The 19,240-nt window shown below is 54.7% G+C and overlaps 1 protein-coding gene across 1 annotated transcript in view; it reads right to left on the reverse strand.

The window, feature by feature from the left end:
* NINL (ninein like) overlaps positions 1 to 19,240 on the reverse strand; it is a 95,178-nt gene that overhangs the window by 21,617 nt on the left and 54,321 nt on the right. The window contains exons 6-14 of the mRNA XM_081552279.1: positions 16,247 to 16,437; positions 15,452 to 15,604; positions 13,817 to 13,984; positions 12,188 to 12,324; positions 10,847 to 10,987; positions 6,679 to 6,853; positions 5,747 to 5,857; positions 4,822 to 4,902; positions 952 to 1,057 (exon numbers count right to left, since the gene is read on the reverse strand). Of these exons, the coding sequence (XP_081408405.1) occupies positions 952 to 1,057; positions 4,822 to 4,902; positions 5,747 to 5,857; positions 6,679 to 6,853; positions 10,847 to 10,987; positions 12,188 to 12,324; positions 13,817 to 13,984; positions 15,452 to 15,604; positions 16,247 to 16,437 (1,263 nt within the window). The remainder of the gene's footprint in view (positions 1 to 951; positions 1,058 to 4,821; positions 4,903 to 5,746; positions 5,858 to 6,678; positions 6,854 to 10,846; positions 10,988 to 12,187; positions 12,325 to 13,816; positions 13,985 to 15,451; positions 15,605 to 16,246; positions 16,438 to 19,240) is intronic.

Here is a 19,240-nt window from a genome sequence, read left to right on the forward strand (position 1 = left end):
GCTGCCGCCTGGGTCAGGAGTGGCCCCGGTTGGATGCACAGCCAGCCCGGCCTCCACCACCCATGTGACCCCTGCACCACAGCACTGCTGTCCTGACCGCCCCTCCTCCTTAGAAGGGGCTGATAGACTCTCCAAGGCCAGATGGGGGCGAGGGGAAGAGAAAAGGCTCCAGCCAGGAGAGCGCTCTTGCTGCGTCGGCACCAACACGAAGCTCGGGGCTCCCTTTGGTGCTACGACCCAGAGCCTTCTGACCACCACACCCGGGGCGCAGGTCCTGGCTCTCAACGAGGGCCACACACTCCTTGCAGCTCAGGCCCGTCCATGGAAAAAGACAATCGCTCCCCTCCCTGTGGCCACACGGGGCCCCTGACATTCATCAAGGGATGCGATGACAGCAGCCACACGCCAACAATCCCTGGCTGAGGGCAGCAGGGCTGTGGCTCGGGGCCCATCAGAGTCCACTGATGCAAGTGCAGGTGAGGGCCTCCCTTAGAGGCCAGGTGCACAGAAGACCCACTCGTCTTCCCTCGGAGGCCCCGAGGGAAGCTGACATGGGCTGCCCTTGTCAGAGACATCACAGGCCGTCCCTCATCGCCCCCAGCCTGCTCTCTGCTCCCCTCCCCAGATGATCCTTCCCAGAGGCATCTCCTTCCATCCCCACTGCCTTAGGAAGCTCACGGGACACACCTGCCCTGAGGTCACAGCAAGGTCATCATAACCTTCACCACTTCCTCTGTCCAAGCAGTAGGACCTTCATCCTCCTCCATCTCCCCTGGGGTTCTGGGTTGCTTAAACCCCTCACCTCAGATAGGACCCTTCTCCCACACAAGTGGTCCAAAGGACTGGTGACCCCCTGCGCGGCAGGCTGGCCCACCGCCCCGTCCCTGGGGAAGGAGCAAGCAACCCAATGCCTCCCAGCAGACGCACCACCTCCAAGAACCCAGCACCTACCTGCCGGGCTGTGTCCCGGGGGCAGGCAGCCGTACCAACTCGGGGCCGTCTGTGCCTGCAGGCCTTCCAGGGCAGCCTGAAGCTCGTCGTTGCGGTCCTGCAGGTCCTGTGGGCAGAGCCAGACACTTCCTCCAGCCACTGTGGCTACCAGGCCCAGGAGCGGGGCACAGGGCCGGCACCCGGGGAACAGTTCAGGCCCCAGCAGAGCAGGTCCCGGATTCCAGGACGGGGTACTGACACTATGCTGCTGCTGCTGCTGCTGCTGCTAAGTCACTTCAGTCGTGTCTGACTCTGTGCAACCCCATAGACGGCAGCCCACCAGGCTCCTCTGTCCCTGGGATTCTCCAGGCAAGAGTACTGGAGTGGGGTGACATTGCCTTCTCCGTAGTAGAAGAGACAGATGTGCAAATTTAAAAATGACAATGCTGCTGCTGCTGCTAAGTCGCTTCAGTCGTGTCCGACTCTGTGCGACCCCATAGACGGCAGCCCACCAGGCTCCTCTGTCCCTGGGATTCTCCAGGCAAGAACACTGGAGTGGGTTGCCATTTCCTTCTCCAACGCACGAAAGTGAAAAGTGAAAGTGAAGTCACTCAGTTGTGTCCGACACTTAGCAACCCCATGGACTGCAGCCTACCAGGCTCCTCCGTCCATGGGATTTTCCAGGCAAGAGTACTGGAGTGGGGTGCCATACCCAGGCACCAAACTGCTCTGGGAGCGACAAGGAGCAAGAGTCATTTCCCAACTTCTTATGCCTGGCACCACCTTCTATCACTGGATACACAGAAGGGACTCAGAGGGGAAAAAGTGCAGTGAAAGTAAGAAATGGAGAAAATACAGAGACCTTTTAACACCTGAAACCACAAGAGGTTGGGGGAGCATGCTCATAAGGGGTAGGGGAGATTCGGGGGGACACGAGGCTTAAGAGGAGGGTCTCTGGGACCTTCCTGGTGGTCCAGCGGTTAGGACTCAGTGCTTTCCCTGCAGGGGACTCAGGTTTGCTCCCTGGTTAGGGAACTAAGATCCTGCCAGCTGCACAGCACAGGGGAAAAATTAAAGAGAAAAGGTCTCGTTTGTAACAAGCAACATTTATCCACCCAAAGAAGAAAATGTAACTCAACAAGCCCACTTGGTCACCTGTCTTTTATAGGGCCAGGAAGGGCAGCGTTCATAGTCCGCTCTCCCACGCGGTCCCTCAGCCCGAGCACCACGTTCACCCATGACGGTGGGTCCACGTGCTCCTCCCCTCGCCTCAGGTGGGCCATGGTCACCCCACCTGGAGGATGCCACATGCAATGCAGCTTCCAGCTGGCTCCTCCCCCTGGGACCCTGGCTCTGGGGGAGGCCAAAGCAGCCAACGCCACGCACACTCTGAAGGCCCCACCTCCCTCTCTGATTTTCCTTTTTGGGGGGCTGTGCCATGCAGCCTGCAGGATCCTAGTTGCCCAACCAGGGATCAAACCCAGGCCCCCTGCATTGGGAGTGCGGAGTCTTAACCACTGGGCCACCAGGGCAGTCCCTCCTGTCTGATTTTTTAATATGAGTTTCCTCTGCAGGCAGCTCTTGTCAGTTCTTTCTGAACTCCCTGGTGGCCAGTGCCTGGCCTGTGTCCACACCCGCCCTGGGCGAAGGAGCCTCTAAGCGGAAGCTCTAGGCCACATGGGCGAAGGGACAGGCCATGCAGATCTTAGAGGAAGCACATGTTTACTAGGATCACTGTACCTCCTTCAGAAACTCCTGAGCAAATACACAATCTCCCCAGAGCAAGCATCTCTGTCCCGGGGGAAAGGGCAAGGCCAGGAAGTGAGAGCTGCAGGGAGGCCTGTGGGGCGGCGGTGTGTGTGCCCCACACAATGACACCACACAGGCCACCGAGCATCTCTGATGTGGTCAGTCTGGATCAAAGTGTGCAGCATAAACTCTACAATGATCTTAAAGACTGGGTTCCCAAAGAAGGATGCAAAATATCTCACTTAAAATGTGATTATATTGATTACATGTTGAAATGATGACACTGTAAAAGTAATGGAGTAAATAAAATATTATTAAAATTAACGTCACCTATTTTTTCACCTTTTTTTTTCTTTTTACCTTTTGTAACGTGACCACTGGAAAACCTGGAAGTACACATGTGACTGTTATTTTTACTGAGCAGTGCTGATACGGCAAGAAGCATCGACAGAATCATTTCTACCCAATGCCCTGCCCCTTCTGTGGTTCCTTCTGCCCCTCAAATGGCTACTGTAAGAGCATATACAAGCCCCACAAGTTCAGCAGAGCCAGAAAACAGGTCCCTAAGGTATGATGCTAGGCAGACTTCTCTGTTCTAAGCGCCTAAGGATAACATGCACTGTCCTGGGTCCCAGCCTGTCCATCCAGGGTGCGTCCAGCAAGTCTGGGGAGCCAGGGTGCTGCCCCGAGAGCCGGGAAAGGCACCAAGTCCACTGCACACAGCGAAGCCAGCCCCAGGTTTGAGGGCTCTGGAACCGTGGAGGCTTCTCTTCTTGTTAGCGTTAGCAGGAGAGGTGAGCTCAGCAAGAAAGCAGGAGAGGGTGGGATTTCAACAGCAGCTCGGAAAGCACTGGAGAGGAAGGCGGAGCCAGCCACGCTGAGTCAGCACACATAGAGGGGCTGGCTGCGCAGACATTTGCAACTTCATGTATTAGAAATCATTTTCAAATAAAAAAATTTTTTTTAACGTTCTCAATGCTAGTTTGAAACAGCCAAAAATATCCCCCCAAAAGAGGGTAAGTCTCTAAATAAATAGCACCAAAATGTAAAATATTTTTTTGCCAAAATGTCAAAAAGTAAAATTTCAAGAATCAAAAGTGAAACGAGTAGCAAGTTAGATGAAAGTCATGTGAAAAAAACAAAGGGGGTTACACCTGTATGAAAAAATTCAGGTGCACTAAAGCAACATATTAACTGCTGGTTAGTCATAGGTGCTCAAAGTGGGGGAGAAAACACAGCAGGAAGGAGAGTTCCTTCCAGAAAGGTAAACCACAAACCCCACACACCACTCGGTCTCTGAGAAGGGTTACACAGGTGACCATACACAGGACTGCAAGGGCACCGGGATTCGGGGTGTGGCGGGCAGGAGGCAGAGGTCACATCACACTGCAGACCAGCACGGGCTCACCTTTATCCTCTGGTGTAGCCAAAGCATCATGGGCAGAGAGACAGTTCTTACATTAATCGGGAGGGAAACCATTAAGAAACAAGTGAATACTAGATCTTTAACTCCAAACAATCATGTTTTATCTGCCGGAGTCCTGGACAATCTCGAGGGAGTAACAGAGAGTGATGTGTTTCCCAGCAGGGACTGTTCACCACCTACACCCTGCTCTACATTGTGGCAATGCCAGCTGAGTAGGCTCACATGTAGGTTTGGCCCAGGAAATGCATACACTCAACCACAGGAAACAAGATGAAGCCCTACATGGTGCGTGGACACACAGGGGCCTTGGGACTGGGGTGAGCAGCCTGTGTGGGGCCGGGCACAGGTGCTGGGCAGGCAAAGTCCCATCTGCCTCCTTGCAGAACATGAGGCTCGGGAAATTCCCCGGCAGCCCAGTATTTAGGACTCCATGCTTTCACTGCCAAGGGTGTGGGTTCGATCCCTGGTCAGGAAACTACAATCCCACAAGCCATGCAACACAGCCAAAAAAATGTGAGAAAACAAACACATGAGGCTCAGAAGACCTCAACTGAAGAAGGCAGCCCATGTCAGAGGCCATGCCCACCTGGCTCATGGAGGGATGCTCCTGTGGACCCGGGCTGGGCCCCCCTCCACGAGGAGGCCAGAGTCGGGGAGGGGCCACCCAATCCTGAGCAGACAGCCCCTGACGTTCCCTCGGGCAGGGGGCCACTTACCCGGCACTTAAGCTCGTATTCCTTCAGGATCTCTGAGAATCGCTCCTCCTGGACCAGGAGTTCTGTGCTCTGAGGCTCCAGCTGAAAGCCAGAGGCAAGCAGGAAAATGAGGGCCAGGACCTCAGGCCAGGTAGAGGGTGGGCTGTCTCCTCCTCGTACTGCCCCAAAACGCTCAGCATCTGCAGGCACAGCCACCTGTCCCTCCTCTTCCTCCCCGCCCTTTGTTTAAAACGTCTCAGGGCAGAAGGATGTTCAGAATTTCAGGAAGGTGGTCATGATCCCACCTGGACCCTGGGCTGCCTTCTTGCCTCGGCCACCTGGGAGGCCCCTTGCACAGACCCTGCACCTCTCTCCCCTTCCCTCCTCCTCTCAAGGTGACAGAAAGGGCCAGGTCTCTAAGCACTCCTCCATGCCCCCCACCACCAAGACCCCAGCACTAGGGTCTGTGCAGAAGTTGCTGACTGGTCCAGGCCTTGTCAACATGCAGGGCATCACTGGGGTGTCACATGCACCCCTGCACTGCCTGAAGGGGAGGAAAATACGGGCAAAGTAGCTTTAATAATTTCCTCTCCATTACAGAATTTTAGGTTTCTCAGGTGGCACTAGTGCTAAAGAATCTGCCTGCCAATGTAGGAGATGCAAGAGACGTAGGTTCAATCCCCGGGTCTGGAAGATCCCCTGGAGTAGGAAATGGCACCCACTCCAGTATTCTTGCCTGGAAAATTCCATGGACAGAGGAGCCTGGCGGGCTACAGCCCCTGGAGTCACAAAGATTCGGACATGACTGAGTGACTGCGCAGCACATGGAATTTTAGCAGAAAAATCTAATTTCGTCTCCTGTGTATTTTCCATCAAGACCCTGATGCCCTTTACCCAGAACCCACAGGTGCTTCTCTGGGGACTCAGAGTCAGCAAGAGGACTTGCCTTGTCCTTCAACACAAACTCCAGGTCATTCTGCAGCTTCAGGACTAGCTTCTCTGAGTCTGAGAGCTTCTCCACGACTTCAATCATCTCCTTCTGCAATCGACTATTTTCCTACGAGACACAGGTCAGTGGTTGGCCAGCTCTGGGGATGGAGGAGGGAGCAGGAGGGAGGGCTCCTGAGCAGGAGCCCTAGGGGAGGCTCTCCCGCTCGCCTGAGCTCTCAACAAGGTCATAAGCAGCACAAGTGTAAGGCGGTGACAACCCTTCCCGAGCCATCTTTGAAAGGACGGATTTGAAGCTGCACCGCAACATCCCAGGAGTCCACCGAAAGGAAGGCAGTGTCCGCAGACACAGGAAACAATCCGAAGGCAGGCCCGGCTTCTCCTCTGGGGGAGGGAGGTGAAGGAGGCAGGGCAGGTGTGGACGGAACCCACAGTCCCGAGTCAGGGAAGGAGAAGCAGGTGGGGCCGGGGCCACCTCACTGGAAGCGAACGAGGGGGGAGCAGGTCAGGGACGCTCTCCACAGCCCAGAAGAGTGCCCCGCATCCAGGTCACACAGCCAGGGCTGGGTGCGGGTGACGCTTTTGTCTTTGGTCTAGTGCTGTGGTCCCAGGGAGGCAGCCGTGGCGGCAAACGCTGACCCAGAGCCAAGAGCGAGAGCCCCATGGCCCCCATCCTGCGGCCCACATTGCTGCAGAGGAGGCCTGGGTCTCTCCTGGAGAAGCAGGACGTTTCCGCTTCGGCTGAGAAATGGGCTCTCTCTGTGGCTGCAGAAAACGTTCTTTGGCGTCAAGCCCCCAGGGCTGCAGGGAGGGTTCAGTCCTGGCCCAGGAAGGTGTGGGGGTGGAGGAGGGACCCCCAGGCAATGTGGCCTCCCTCCTTTCGGGTGGGGGGCCCTGAGGTGGCACCCCGCAGCACCCTGAACCCCCTACCTTCAGGGCCAGGGTCAGCTTCTCGCGGAGGCCGGTCTCCTCCGCCTGCAGGCGCTGCAGGTCCTCCTCCAGCCCGGCCCTCTGCCGCCGGGCCTGCTCCCAGAACAGCTCGCGTTCCACCTGCACCTTGGACCGCAGGAGGCTCAGCCTGCCCTGGTAGCCCTGCTCCAGGCGTCTGCAAGGCACACAGCTCACGGTGCATCCGGCTCCCCAGGGGCATCACCTGCGCCTCTTCCTCCCCGGGGTCTCTGTCAGCGCATTCGGCCTCGGCATTGGGCCCTCGTTTGTTCGCGCCTGACAGACGGGTGAGCTGCACTGTTGTGGGGCTGTGGAGGCCTCATTAACTGCGCCCCTCGGGGCTGGCGGAGGTGAGCCCACACAGACAAGGGAGCCAGTGGGTCCCTCGGCCCATGGGGCAAGCTAGCAGGTGACCTCTGGGTGGGTCTCTGGCACCCCTTGGCCATTCAACCTTCTCCACGTCACCAAAAAATGCATCAGTAAATAAAGGCAGCATCAGGGCCCTTGGTGACTGAAGGTGCAGAGAAGCCAGCCTCCACCACAGGTGTTGGAAAACCAGCACACAGCGAATCCCAAGGAAGACAGAGGGGGGCAGGGGCCCTTCCCCTCAGACTCTGCAGTGATCTTTTGCAACAACCGTTTCTATCAGCAGGGAAAACAGTGCCAAACTTTAGCTTTATCACTAAAGCTAGTGGAGCTGAGCTATTAAAAATCCTGAAAGATGATGCTGTTAAAGTGCTACACTCAATATATCAGCAAATTTGGAAAACTCAGCAATGGCCACAGGACTGGAAAAGGTCAATTTTCATTTTAATCCCAAAGGAGGGCAATGCCAAAGAATGTTCACACTACTGCACAGTTGCACTTACTCCACATGTTAGCAAGGTAATGTTCAAAATCCTTCAAGCTAGGCTTCAACAGTACATAAACCAAGAACTTCCAGATGTACAAACTGGATTTAGAAAAGGCAGAGGAACCAGAGATCAAATTGCTGACATCCACTGGGTGACAGAAAAAGCTAGAGAATTCCACAAAAAAAACATATACTTCTGCTTCATTGACTACACTAAAGCCTCTGACTGTGTAGACCACAACAAACTGTGCAAAATTCTTTAAGAGATGGGAATACCAGACCACCTTATCTGCCTCCTGTGAAACCTGTATGCATGTCAAGAAGCAAAAGTTAGAACCAGACATAGAACAACAGACTGGTTCAAAATTGGGAAAGGAGTACGTCAACATCGTATATTGTCACCCTGCTTGTTTAACTTATATGAAGAGTACATCATGTGAAATGCTGAGCTGGAGGAAGCAAAAGCTGGAATCAAGATTGCCACGAGAAACAGCAATAACCTCAGATAAGCGGATGACACTACCTTTAAGGCAGAAAGTGAAGAGAAACTAAAGAGCCTCTTGATGAAAGTGAAAGAGGAGAGTGAAAAAGCTGGCTTAAAACTCAACATTCAGAAAACTAAGATCATGGCATCCAGTCCCATCAGTTCAGTTCAGTTCAGTTCAGTTCAGTTCAGTCGCTCAGTCGTGTCCGACTCTTTGCCACCCCATGAATTGCAACACGCCAGGCCTCTCTGTCCATCACCAACTCCCGGAGTCTACCTAAACCCATGTCCATCGAGTCGGTGATGCCATCCAACCATCTCATCCTCTGTCGTCCCCTTCTCCTCCTGCCCCTAATCCTACCCAGCATTAGGGTCTTTTCCAATGAGTCAACCCTTCACATGAGGTGGCCAAAGTATTGGAGTTTCAGCTTCAACATCAGACCTTCCAATGAACACCCAGGATTGATCTCCTTTAGGATGGATTGATTGGATCTCCTTGCAGTCCAAGGGACTCTCAAGAGTCTTCTCCAACACCACAGTTCAAAAGCATCAGTTCTTCGGCGCTCAGCTTTCTTCACCGTCCAACTCTCACATCCATACATGACCACTGGAAAAACCATAGCCTTGACTAGACGGACTTTTGTTGGCAAAGTAATGTCTCTGCTTTTAAATATGCTGTCTAGGTTGGCGATAACCTTCCTTCCAAGGAGTAAGCGTCTTTTAATTTCATGGCTGCAGTCCCATCACTTCATGGCAAACAGATGGGGCAACAATGGAAATAGTGACAGAATTTATTTTCTTGGGCTCCAAAATCACTGCAGATGGTGACTGCAGCCATGAAATTAAAAGATGCTTGATCCTTGTAAGAAAAGCTATGACCAAACTAGACAGCATATTAAAAGCAGAGACATCACTTTGACTTCTCTGGTGGCTCAGACAGTAAAGTGTCTGCCTATAATGCCGATGACCTGGGTTCGATCCCTGGGTTGGGAAGATCCTCTGGAGAAGGAAATGGCAACCCACTCCAGTACTCTTGCCTGGAAAATCCCATGGACGGAGGGGCATGGTAGTCTACAGTCCATGGGCTCGCAAAGACTCAGACATGACTGAGTGACTTCACTTCACTTTCACTTTGCCGACAAAGGTCCGTCTAGTCAAAGCTATGGTTTTTCCAGTAGTCGTGTACGGATGTGAGAGTTGGACCATAAAGAAAGCTGAGTGCCAAAGAACTGATGCTTTTGAACTGTGGTGTTGGAGAAGACTGTTGAGAGTCTCTTGGGCTGCAAGGAGATCAAACCAGTCCATCCTAAAGGAAATCAGTCCTGAATATTCATTGGAAGGGCTAATGCTGAAGCTGAAGCTCCATTACTCTGGCCACCTGATGCAAAGAGCCAACTTATTGGAAAAGACCCTCATGCTGGGACACATTGCAGGCAGGAGGAGAAGGAGACGATAGAGGACAAGATGGTTGGATGGCATCACTGACTCGATGGACATGAGCTTGAGCAATCTCTGGGAGATAGTGAAGGACAGGGAAGCTTGGCATGCTGCAGTCCATGGGGTCACAGAGAGTCGGACATGACTGAGTGACTGAACAACAACATCACTAAAACAGTTGCTTAACAGTATTCTCAAACCCAGTATATCTAGACTGGAGATGAGTGGACACTCTTATTTTGGCAGAGCTTGGCTGGGTGCACAATCAGTTGATTCTGGTCGGAACCAGAAATGATTGGCTCGGCCTCCCTCAGACTCATTGCAGAGCTTTGGGGCATAAGGGCAGCTATAACTCAGGGAAACAGTTTGATGAGCGTGATTAACCTAAGAGCCTGCAGATCTTGGGGCGAGTTTTACAAATACAAACTTAATCATATCACTTCCCTCTTTAAACGGGAAAGGTGCAGTAACATATGGCAGAACCACATGACAGGTGCTCAGAAAGTATATGCAACATTGCAGCAACGACACCACTCTGAAAGCGACCACATGCACAGGAAGAAGTGAGGGACTCAAGAAAAATGTTAGAAGTGATAACCTCTGCGGACGTGAAATGTTTGCTCTTATTTTTCCTTCTGTGTGTATTTTCTAAGTTTTCTGCAATGAACACAATTAAGTATCCCTTAATACTCTTCTGTTAGAGGAACCTAACACAACTGCAAATGCTATTTCTGAAAATGTACCGCTGATACCCTGTTACTCACGGAGCAAAATCCAAACACCCACATGGCCCTCGAGCTTTGTGTCCCCCAACCAGATTCTTGGATGGAGATAACGAGTCTCCGGTTCTCTGACGCAGAGAGAACTTCACCGAGTCCCTTTGGGGTGGTCAGGAGAATCAGGTCAACCAGGCTGAGACCAATGCAAATCTATTCTCGGCTCCCCGACTGATCGCCTGAAATCAGTAACCGTTGGCTTGTGGGCACCTGGGGAGGGCAGCACTGGCCGCAGAGGAAGGGCGTGTGCAGTCAGGCTGCCCCCCAGTGGGGAGCCCCAAGGAGCCCCGTGTACGTCCAGGGGGGACCTGGCGCCTCCCCTGTCTGGGACGGGGCCAAACGCAGCCATGGCAAAGGACCACAGGGAGGCAGGTGGCACACTGAGAGAGAGGGGAAGACTTTCATAAAGGTCAGAAATGCTTTCCTCTGGTCTGTTCGCCACCAGCCGGGCTGACTCCGCGGGAGTCAGCTCAGCCCACTGCCTGGGTGATGCCTGGTCTATGGGCTCCCTGCTGTGGGCTCAGGTGAGACAGCAGGGCCTCAGCTGGCAGCAGCCTGTGTCCACCATCCGCCCTGGCCCAGGACCCCGGCAGGACCTACCTGACCTTCTCCTCTGCGAGCTGCTCCAGGGTGGAGTGGAGATCGTCCGTCTCCTTCACAAACTCCAGGTTCCTCTGCTCAGCTTTCTCCAGGTCTTGCCTCGCCTTATCTCGCTCCCTGGCCATCTGCTCCACCTGCTCCCTGAAGAAAGGAGGGAGGGGTCAGTGGGGACACTGCTCTGGGCCTAGCAAGCCGGTCTGAAGGGACAAACTCAGCTGGCCTAAGAGTGCTGAGCAGTGGCCAGCGCTGGGCTCTGACCCACCTCCTGTGCATGTGTGCCAAGTCACTGCAGTTGTGTCTGACTCTGTGCAATCCTATGGACTGTAGCCCTCCAGGCTCCTCTGTCCATGGGATTCTCCAGGCAAGAATACTAGAGTGGGCTGTCATGCCCTCCTCCAGGGGATCTTCCTGACACAGGGATCGAACTCGCATCTCTCATGCCTCTTGTATTGGCAAGAGGGTTGCACTAGCATTGGCAAGTGGGTTCTTCACCACTAGTGCCACCTGGGAAGCCTGACCCTCCTACCAGGATGGTTTCTGCAGTTATTGAGTCTGTTTTACAGAAGTAGATACAGCAAGAAGCCAAGTGGCTTGCAATGGGGTTTCTAGCAGGAGGTTTGAACCTGAGGCGTGCAGTGTTCACCCCTCCAGATGGCCTTAGAACAGGTGGGAAATTATCCATACTCCCTCTTGCCTGCAGCTGGACCTCGGGCCCCAGGGATCCCCAGTACCTAACCTGGGACTGGACGCATGAAGGGGAGAAGGCTGGCCACCCATTATCCTGCCTGGTCACAGCCTTGCCACCTGTAGCCTGGCACCTAAGTGCCAGGGAGTTGCCCAGAGCAGAGGAGATGCCTGTCTCTGTCCGGTCACCCCAGGCCCTGCTCGAGGCTCAGTGCACGGGCTATTCTGGTGCCTGTTTCTCCCACTGGAAAAGCACCAAGCTTGTCTCCTTTCCTCATCCTCCCAAAGCAGTCTTCCTCTGGGCCCCTCTGCAGAGTTGCCCGACGTCAGAGGTCTCATCTGTCGGTACCTAACGAGATGCAAAGTCTTGAGGATGGAGACTGGAATTACTGCCAACCTTTTCTGTAGCTTCAGAGCATCAATAAAAACACAATAACAATCTCCATGCCAACCGGCTCAGTAGACGGATGGCCTGAATATCCAGCTCAACCGGAGTCAAACCCAATTAAAACAGAAGGCATTCTTGGCCCAATCGCCATGCTGTGCTTTGTGACCATGCTGGAAGCACCCTTTGTCCTCCCGCAGGCTGCCCGCGCCCTGGGCGAGGAGGCCAGCCTGGCCAGCGGCCCCCCACACCACCCCCAGAGGGGCTCTTACTGGCAGAAGCTCAGCTCCTGGCGGTAGCAGGCCAAGGCTGCCTGCTGGGCGGCCCCGCCCACCATCATGAGCTCATTCTCCAGGGCCCAGGTCAGCTCCAAAAGGTTCACCTTCTCGTCCACACTGAAGTCAAGGCTCTGAAAACAGCAAAGCCCATCGGGCAGGTAGGATGAGTGGGTCTCCGGACACCGGCTGGTTCCCTCAGGCCCAGACTTCACTGTCCCGGTACCTTCCTTTTCTGTCTGCAAAGTCTCCACCTCTTGAGTGGAGCCTCTCCGCTGCTCCCATCCCTCTGGGGTCCCCCTCCCACTGTCAACATACAGCTCCTCCCCTCACTGTCCCTGCCTCAGAGGTGGGCATGACCCAGGCTGGACAGAGTCCCCCTTCTTGGACAAAGGGGCAGACACAGAAGGGGACATATGCAAGCAGAGGACTTTGCGGATTGAGAGGGAGGCTGGAGAAGGGCTTTTTCTCTGTCAAATCAAGTGTTGTATAGACCACGGGGTCCTGGGGAGCCGCACGGAGGTGCTAGACCTGAAGCCAAGACCAAGAGGCCAGCAGAGTCCTGACAACCCCCAGAGCTGGGATCCCCGAGCCTAAACATCCTCCTTCTTCCCCAACTGATCACAAAGATCCCTAATGTTCTCCTCTTGCCCAAGCCAGTTTGATTTGAGTTCTTGCCATTTCAGACACAAAGAATCCTTAATATATCTCTAAACAGCATGAACAGACATAGGAACAATGCAGGTTCTGTTGGTGAAAACTTGATCGATAGAATGATGAGCCACAGCCAAGCATTTCCGAGAGTCACAGCCATTCCCCCTCAGGATTGGGGAAAGTAAAGTTAAAAGAACACAAAAATTGTGCTTTGTATATTTTACCACAATAAGAAAAAGAGTAGGCTGGGAATGCCCACGTGCCTGCCAGCTGCCTAGTGATAACACTGGTGCCGTGGCTGCTCTCTCAGTGATTGGTGCTTGTGACTACAAGTTGCAGACACATGGGTGGGGCAGGCACATGGCAGGGCCCACGGGGAAGCCCTTCCTGTAAACCGGGAGATGGGGACTTGAATCTCCATGCTTTTCCATGGCCCCGAGGGCTTCTGGGAGAAAAAGAACAGGACGCTAAAGCGTGCGGAGCAACCCGGAAGCTGCAGCCACAACATGCTGAGAGCACGCTTCTCAGCAATGAAATCATGGTGGGAGCAGAGGACGAAGAGGTCTGGGCAGCAGCTTCCACATTAGGAAAACCGTGTGACACGTGTGGGCGCCGCCTCCTGCTGTTCACGCCCATGTGCTACAGTCACTAAGATGCCCTCTTGTCCTCCAGGACCGAGGATCGGGTCAGAGGCCGACACACACTGCGAGGTGAGTCTAAGATACTGAAACCTACCCTCTAAAGGATTTGTTTCAGGCTGTGGGCTTTCTCTGCTGTTTACTTATTTTATGTTTTTAAGTTGTCCTACATATCGCTATCAAAAAATAAAGCAAAAAGTGAGGATGACGGGCCTTCCCTCCATGGGGCTTATGTCTGCAAGGCTCTCTGTCCAGCCTCCCTCATGGGCAGTGGCTGCCCCTAATCCCCCTGCCCAGACGCCTCTGCTGGGGCAACCGCGTGACCGGCCCACACCTGCAAGACCTCCCTGCCATTGTGAACACCCTCCTGAGCCCACAACGAGATGATCTGCTCCGGGAAGGCGAAGCCGCTGCCGTCATCCACGCTGCAGAAGAGGCGGGGGCCTGAACACACGGACACGAGGGATGACGTGGTGGTCTGGCCGACGCTCCCCTCCGGGACCTGCATGCGGGGACCAGCGCTGTGAGGACCGCAGCCTCCCCACGCACCTTCCGTGACCTCACCACCTGTGCTCGGAGGGCACGGCCTCCCCCTGATTCCTGCTGCAGGGAACAGGGTGCCCGGAGGACTCGTGGGGACTGCAGGCTCCACGGAGGCAACCCGAGCCCAGGGCTCAGGGCAGTCTGCCAAAGGCCGTGCGGGGGGACGCCCCAGCACCTGCGGGCCCCCCCAGGGTAACCTGTCTCTGAACAAGCAATGGTTTCCCGCTTGTCCTCCCAGAGGAAGAGCCTGGGAAGGCACACACCAGCCGAGGGAAACCCAGTCTATGCAGAGAAACCCAAGATGAGCTTCAGAAGAGGCGGGGCGGCCCGAGTGGAGGGCACGTGTCCTCAGGATTCAGGGCTGGAGACAAGGGCAGAAAAATCCCTCAGCTGGAAAGCTGACGGGTGAGGCTGAGGTGAGGCCAGGAAGCTGTGCTTCCCGCCCCAGGGAGGGCCCCTGGGACATGCATTTGCTGTTGGGACCAGAACAAGGAGGAGCAGCAGCCCCCTCCTCTCTGAGGTTGGTGTCCCCAGACCACCAGACCCAGGGGCTCTCCTGATAGAGCAGGAGAACCTCGGTCTGCTGTGCAAGGCCCCACACCCCGCAGTCCGGCCACACCGGTGTCCACACGCACAGGACGTGGCCCCGTGACCACGTCAGCGCTTCCTGGGCAGGAACGAGGGGCTGAGGCCCCTGGGAGGAGCCCTCCTCCGCAGGCTCTGGGCTCCATGCAGTCCCTGCCCTCAGGTGGCTGGGCACTGTCCTCACTACCCCGACTCCTTCCCCGTCTCAGTGGCTTCAGGGGCAGAAACCTGATTCTTGGATGCACCCAGTCCGGCAGAGAACAAGGTCACTGTTCCTGCACCGCCGCCCACAAACTATGGGATCAGCCACGTTGCCAAAGAGGCAGCAGCAAGACTCCCCAGAACAACCACGCCTTGCGGCAGGAGAAGGAGCGCTGACCACCCTGAGACAGAGGTGAACCAAATGCACTGGCCAATGTCACAGTGTAAAGAAAATCGGCTTGCCTCTGGCTGGCCTGGTGCAGGGTGAAAATCAGGAACACGCGACAGGGAGAACACAGCTCCAGGAGAGCCTGGAGGGCTAATCCCAGGGAAGGCACGGCCCTGATAGTGACTCTGCCCCCCAGGGAGGAGGGACTGGGTGCTCTTGGTGGAATGCAGCGTACCCCAGGGAATCCACGTAAGACCCCTATGAGGTGCGTCCACTTTACAGATGAGGAACCTGAGGCTCAGACAAGGCGAGCAGCTCACCAGTGATGCACAGCCAGGCAGAAGTGATGTCAGGTAAGGTCACTCTGACCACCTCCCGGCACCCACTCTGGAGACCAGGCAGAGAGCTCAGGCCTTCAGGAGAGTGATGGCAGTCATCCTGGGCTTCAAGAGTTAAGCGCCCCCCCCTTACCTGGTAATGAGACCAGGGCCCGCTGGGTTTGACAAGTGGGGCCAGTTCCAGCAGTTGAGGGGACCCATGATTGAACAGGCCAAGCTGGAACTCCTCCAGACTCACTCTGCCATCCCCATCTTGGTCCAGCTTGTTGAACAGGTCTTCAAGTTCCTAAATAAAAGCGCCTCAGGCATCTGCTCAGAGGCTGCTCCCAAGCAGCCTTGACCACCCAGCCCAGGCCCGCCCCCACCCTCCCCAAGCAGGCGGTTTGCTATCCCAGCACTGGCTTCCTGGCTCTGACTTGTGAAACCCACACCCCTGGCCAGTTTCCACCCAGCTGTGAATGGTCACCTGAGCATCCGTATCTCCCAAACACCCACCCCGAGTCTGCTGTGAGGGAGTCTGCTGGACGGTGGGACATGTATGTGCGGGACACGTGTGTACGGAATCCCAGCGGTTCGGGGTCAGCAAGGCGGGGCCCGTCCCATCACACTGCCCCTTTCTCCCCTGGGCCCCGAAGGAGGGAAGAGCTGAACACAGCTGCCGGGGGTACAGCCAGATGCTATGGGCATCACTCTTGGGCTGGGCAGTAGGCCTAGGGAGACCAGAGAGGGGAGAGAGCTCCAGGCAGAGGAGGGTCCTACGTGAAAGTGGCCCGAAACGGACCCTCAGCACAAGCTCTGGGAGTCAGCACAGGATTTTAGACTGGAGAGTGACGACTGAATCAGTATCTGAGGGTGAAGGGGTTTCCCAGGCCAAGCACCAACCATAAAGACTCAGCCCTTTGGGGCGGTCCGTCCCATCCCCTCTCACCTCCTTCACCAGGCCCTGGAGCCCGATGGTCTGGCAGACTAGGGCCAGCTCCTGCTCTGTGAGATGGCCACTGCTGCCTACACCCAGCTCTTCCCAGAGGCCCCGGACCCGGCTCTCAGGGGTGTCGAAGGAGAGGCTGCGGGGCTTCCGGGGGCTCCCGAAGACCTCAGAACCCCAGGTTGGCAGCTGGCCTGAAGCAGGGAAAACATACCAAGGCGGTACTTTACTCTGAAATCAGATGCACTGACAGATGGGCAGAGTGACACACGTGAGAGTCAAGCTTCTGATGGTGGCTACATGGGGCTCACGGTGCAATTCTTCCAACTTAATTCTATGCAAAATTTCACAGTAAAAGGGGGACTCTGCTGCACGTGGGGAAGGCATTTTCTGAAGGGAGCTTACAGAAGCTATAGCACTAGGAGCATACCTGCAAGCTTTGTACTTAGAATAAAAAAGCCAGGTTTAAAAAGTTAACGTCTAGAAGGTCTTCAAACCTGCCCAAAGCAAAGAGCACAGTCCAACAAAGGCCAATGACCCTGTCCCTTGGGCAGCCTCTCACCCTGGCTTCATCTACCCCTGTTTGTTCTTGCCCATGTATTTGTTTTTGTTTTTGTAATATTTATTTGGCTGCTCTGGGTCTTGGTTGCTGCATGTGAGATCTTTTCAGTTGTGGCATGCAAACTCTTAGTTACAGCATGGGGGCTCTAGTTCTCAGACAAGGGATGGAACCCGAGCCCCCTGCAATGGCAGTGTGGAGTCCTAGACAACAAATTACCACAGAAGTCCCTGACCCAAGTATTTGAAGGCAAATCCCAGCTGCCGTGGAGAAGGCAATGGCATCCCACTCCAGTACTCTTGCCTGGAAAATCCCATGGATGGAGGAGCCTGGTACGCTGCAGTCCATGGGGTCTCGAAGAGTCGAACATGACTGAGTGACTTCACTTTCACTTTTCACTTTCATGCATTGGAGAAGGAAATGGCAACCCACTCCAGTGTTCTTGCCTGGAGAATCCCAGGGACGGCGGAGCCTGGTGGGCTGCTGTCTATCGGGTCGCACAGAGTTGGACACGACTGAAGCGACTTAGCAGCAGTAGCAGCAGCAGCAGCCCAGCTGCCATGTTCTCACCCCTGAGTGTTTCGTATGCACTCCTGACCCCAGCGCGATGATGGCCCTACAACCCAACAACGACGTTGCAGTTCTCTCCCAAGTCTCCCAACAGCTGGTTTCTTCAACTCAGCATCAACGCAGAATCCTCCCTGTGTGTGTGGTTACTACCCCAGAGTCGCTGGATCACCTCCCACCGGCCCCCCGTTCCCCGTCCTCCTGGACCTCCAACCCTAACATCTGTAAACTGGAACTTAGCACCAAAGGCTAGTTTGGATGCAGGTTGAGTGTTATCCTTTTTCTTTTTAATTCCCAGCAAAAATGCCCCAAGGTGGGCTGTTTTCCATACCACCTCACATCAGGAGCCACAGGGGTCTTTGAGATGCAGACTCAGCAGCGAGTCTGGGTGACAGACAGCCAGGTTTCATAGCCTTTCTACGTTAGCCAGGTGGCTTACTGAGGTTTCTGAAGCTTTGCCAGAGAAACACCCTTTGGGAGAGGACAGACCTTGGGGTGCCCACAAAGAGCTCTCTTTAGATAAGCAAGGCTTCAAAGCAGAGCTCCCTCCACACACAGACTACACCACCTTGCCCAACACAGGACGAGGGTCACCTGCACCTGATCAGACCCTGGCTCTCGGTCAGTGGGCTGGAGCTCTCCAGAGAGGAGTCATCTTGGCGTTTACTGTGATAACCCAACTAATAACCAGAAAGTCCTTTCCTGAGAAAAGCTAGGCCTCCATGCTCATGAATGATGCTCTATATTGGGTTGAGGAAAACACAAGGAAAGGGCCACTTCCAAGACCCCTTCCAGCTTAAATCATCTGAAAGTTCTATGTAAAAATGGAAAAACAGGGACTTCTCTGATAGTCCCGTGGTTAAGAATCCACTTTGCAATGCAGGGGACTCGGGTTCGATCCTTGGTCAGGGAACTCAGATTCCACATGCCATGGAGCAACTAAGCCTGTGCCCTGCAACTAGACAGAAACCTGTGCACTGCAGTGAAAGATCCCAAATGACCCAATGAAGATCCTGCACGCTACAACTAAGACCTGACACAGCCAAATAAATACATTTTAAATTAAAAAATAAATAAAGGCAGGAACCAAAAAAAGGGAAAAGCGATTCTGACACCAGGATGTGTTCTCAGTGCTGGCAGAGACGGTAAATAAGTCATGTGAGGTCTGACGTTAGTGTTTGTGCACAAGTGTCAGTTCTAACCTGGAGAGAAAGAAGAACCCCAGCCTGACTCTGGGCAGAGAGCCCAAAATCACTCAGTGAATAACCTCCCCGGAGCCCTTCCTCTCATCCCCTAGATTTACTCTGAGTCCAGGGAATTTAGGAAGTGATTTTTGGACACAAAGAGGTCCATCTGCTTCATCCAGTAGCACAGACACTTGGTTCATTTGCCTGACGTCCCCACGCTCAGCGCTGAGCCAACAACAGCCTCAGTCCCTGAGGACCACAGTCTGGACAATGCTCAGCACCAGTGCAGACCTCTCGCTCAGGAGAAGCTCCAGGTCAGTTCTGGTCTCCCGCTGGAGCCATGGTCCTGCACATTCTGCCCTGTGACACACTCTGGTGAGAGGCGTCCTTAAGGAACCCGCACACCCACATGCTGATGCACCCAGCTTTGCTAAGCACACCTGTGACTACCTTCCGGGTGCTAAGCCAGGTTCCCAGGACCAGAGTCACCTCTCGCCCTCCACTTGGGGCACAGTCAGGGCCTCTGGCGAGTGGGGAGGCTGCTGGCCCAGGCCCGGCACATTAGGAAGGAGTCCCCTGGCCCATGCCTGCCAGTCGGGAGGATCACTGTGACCCTAGCCAACCAACTAGCTGCTCTCTTAGCCAGCGGCCCCTGCCCAAGGGTCTGACCTCAGGAATCTCAGA

Source organism: Giraffa tippelskirchi, chromosome 13, assembly GCF_054371585.1.
Source record: "Giraffa tippelskirchi isolate mGirTip1 chromosome 13, T2T-mGirTip1v1.2.pri, whole genome shotgun sequence".
NCBI classification, from domain to species: Eukaryota; Metazoa; Chordata; class Mammalia; order Artiodactyla; family Giraffidae; genus Giraffa; species Giraffa tippelskirchi.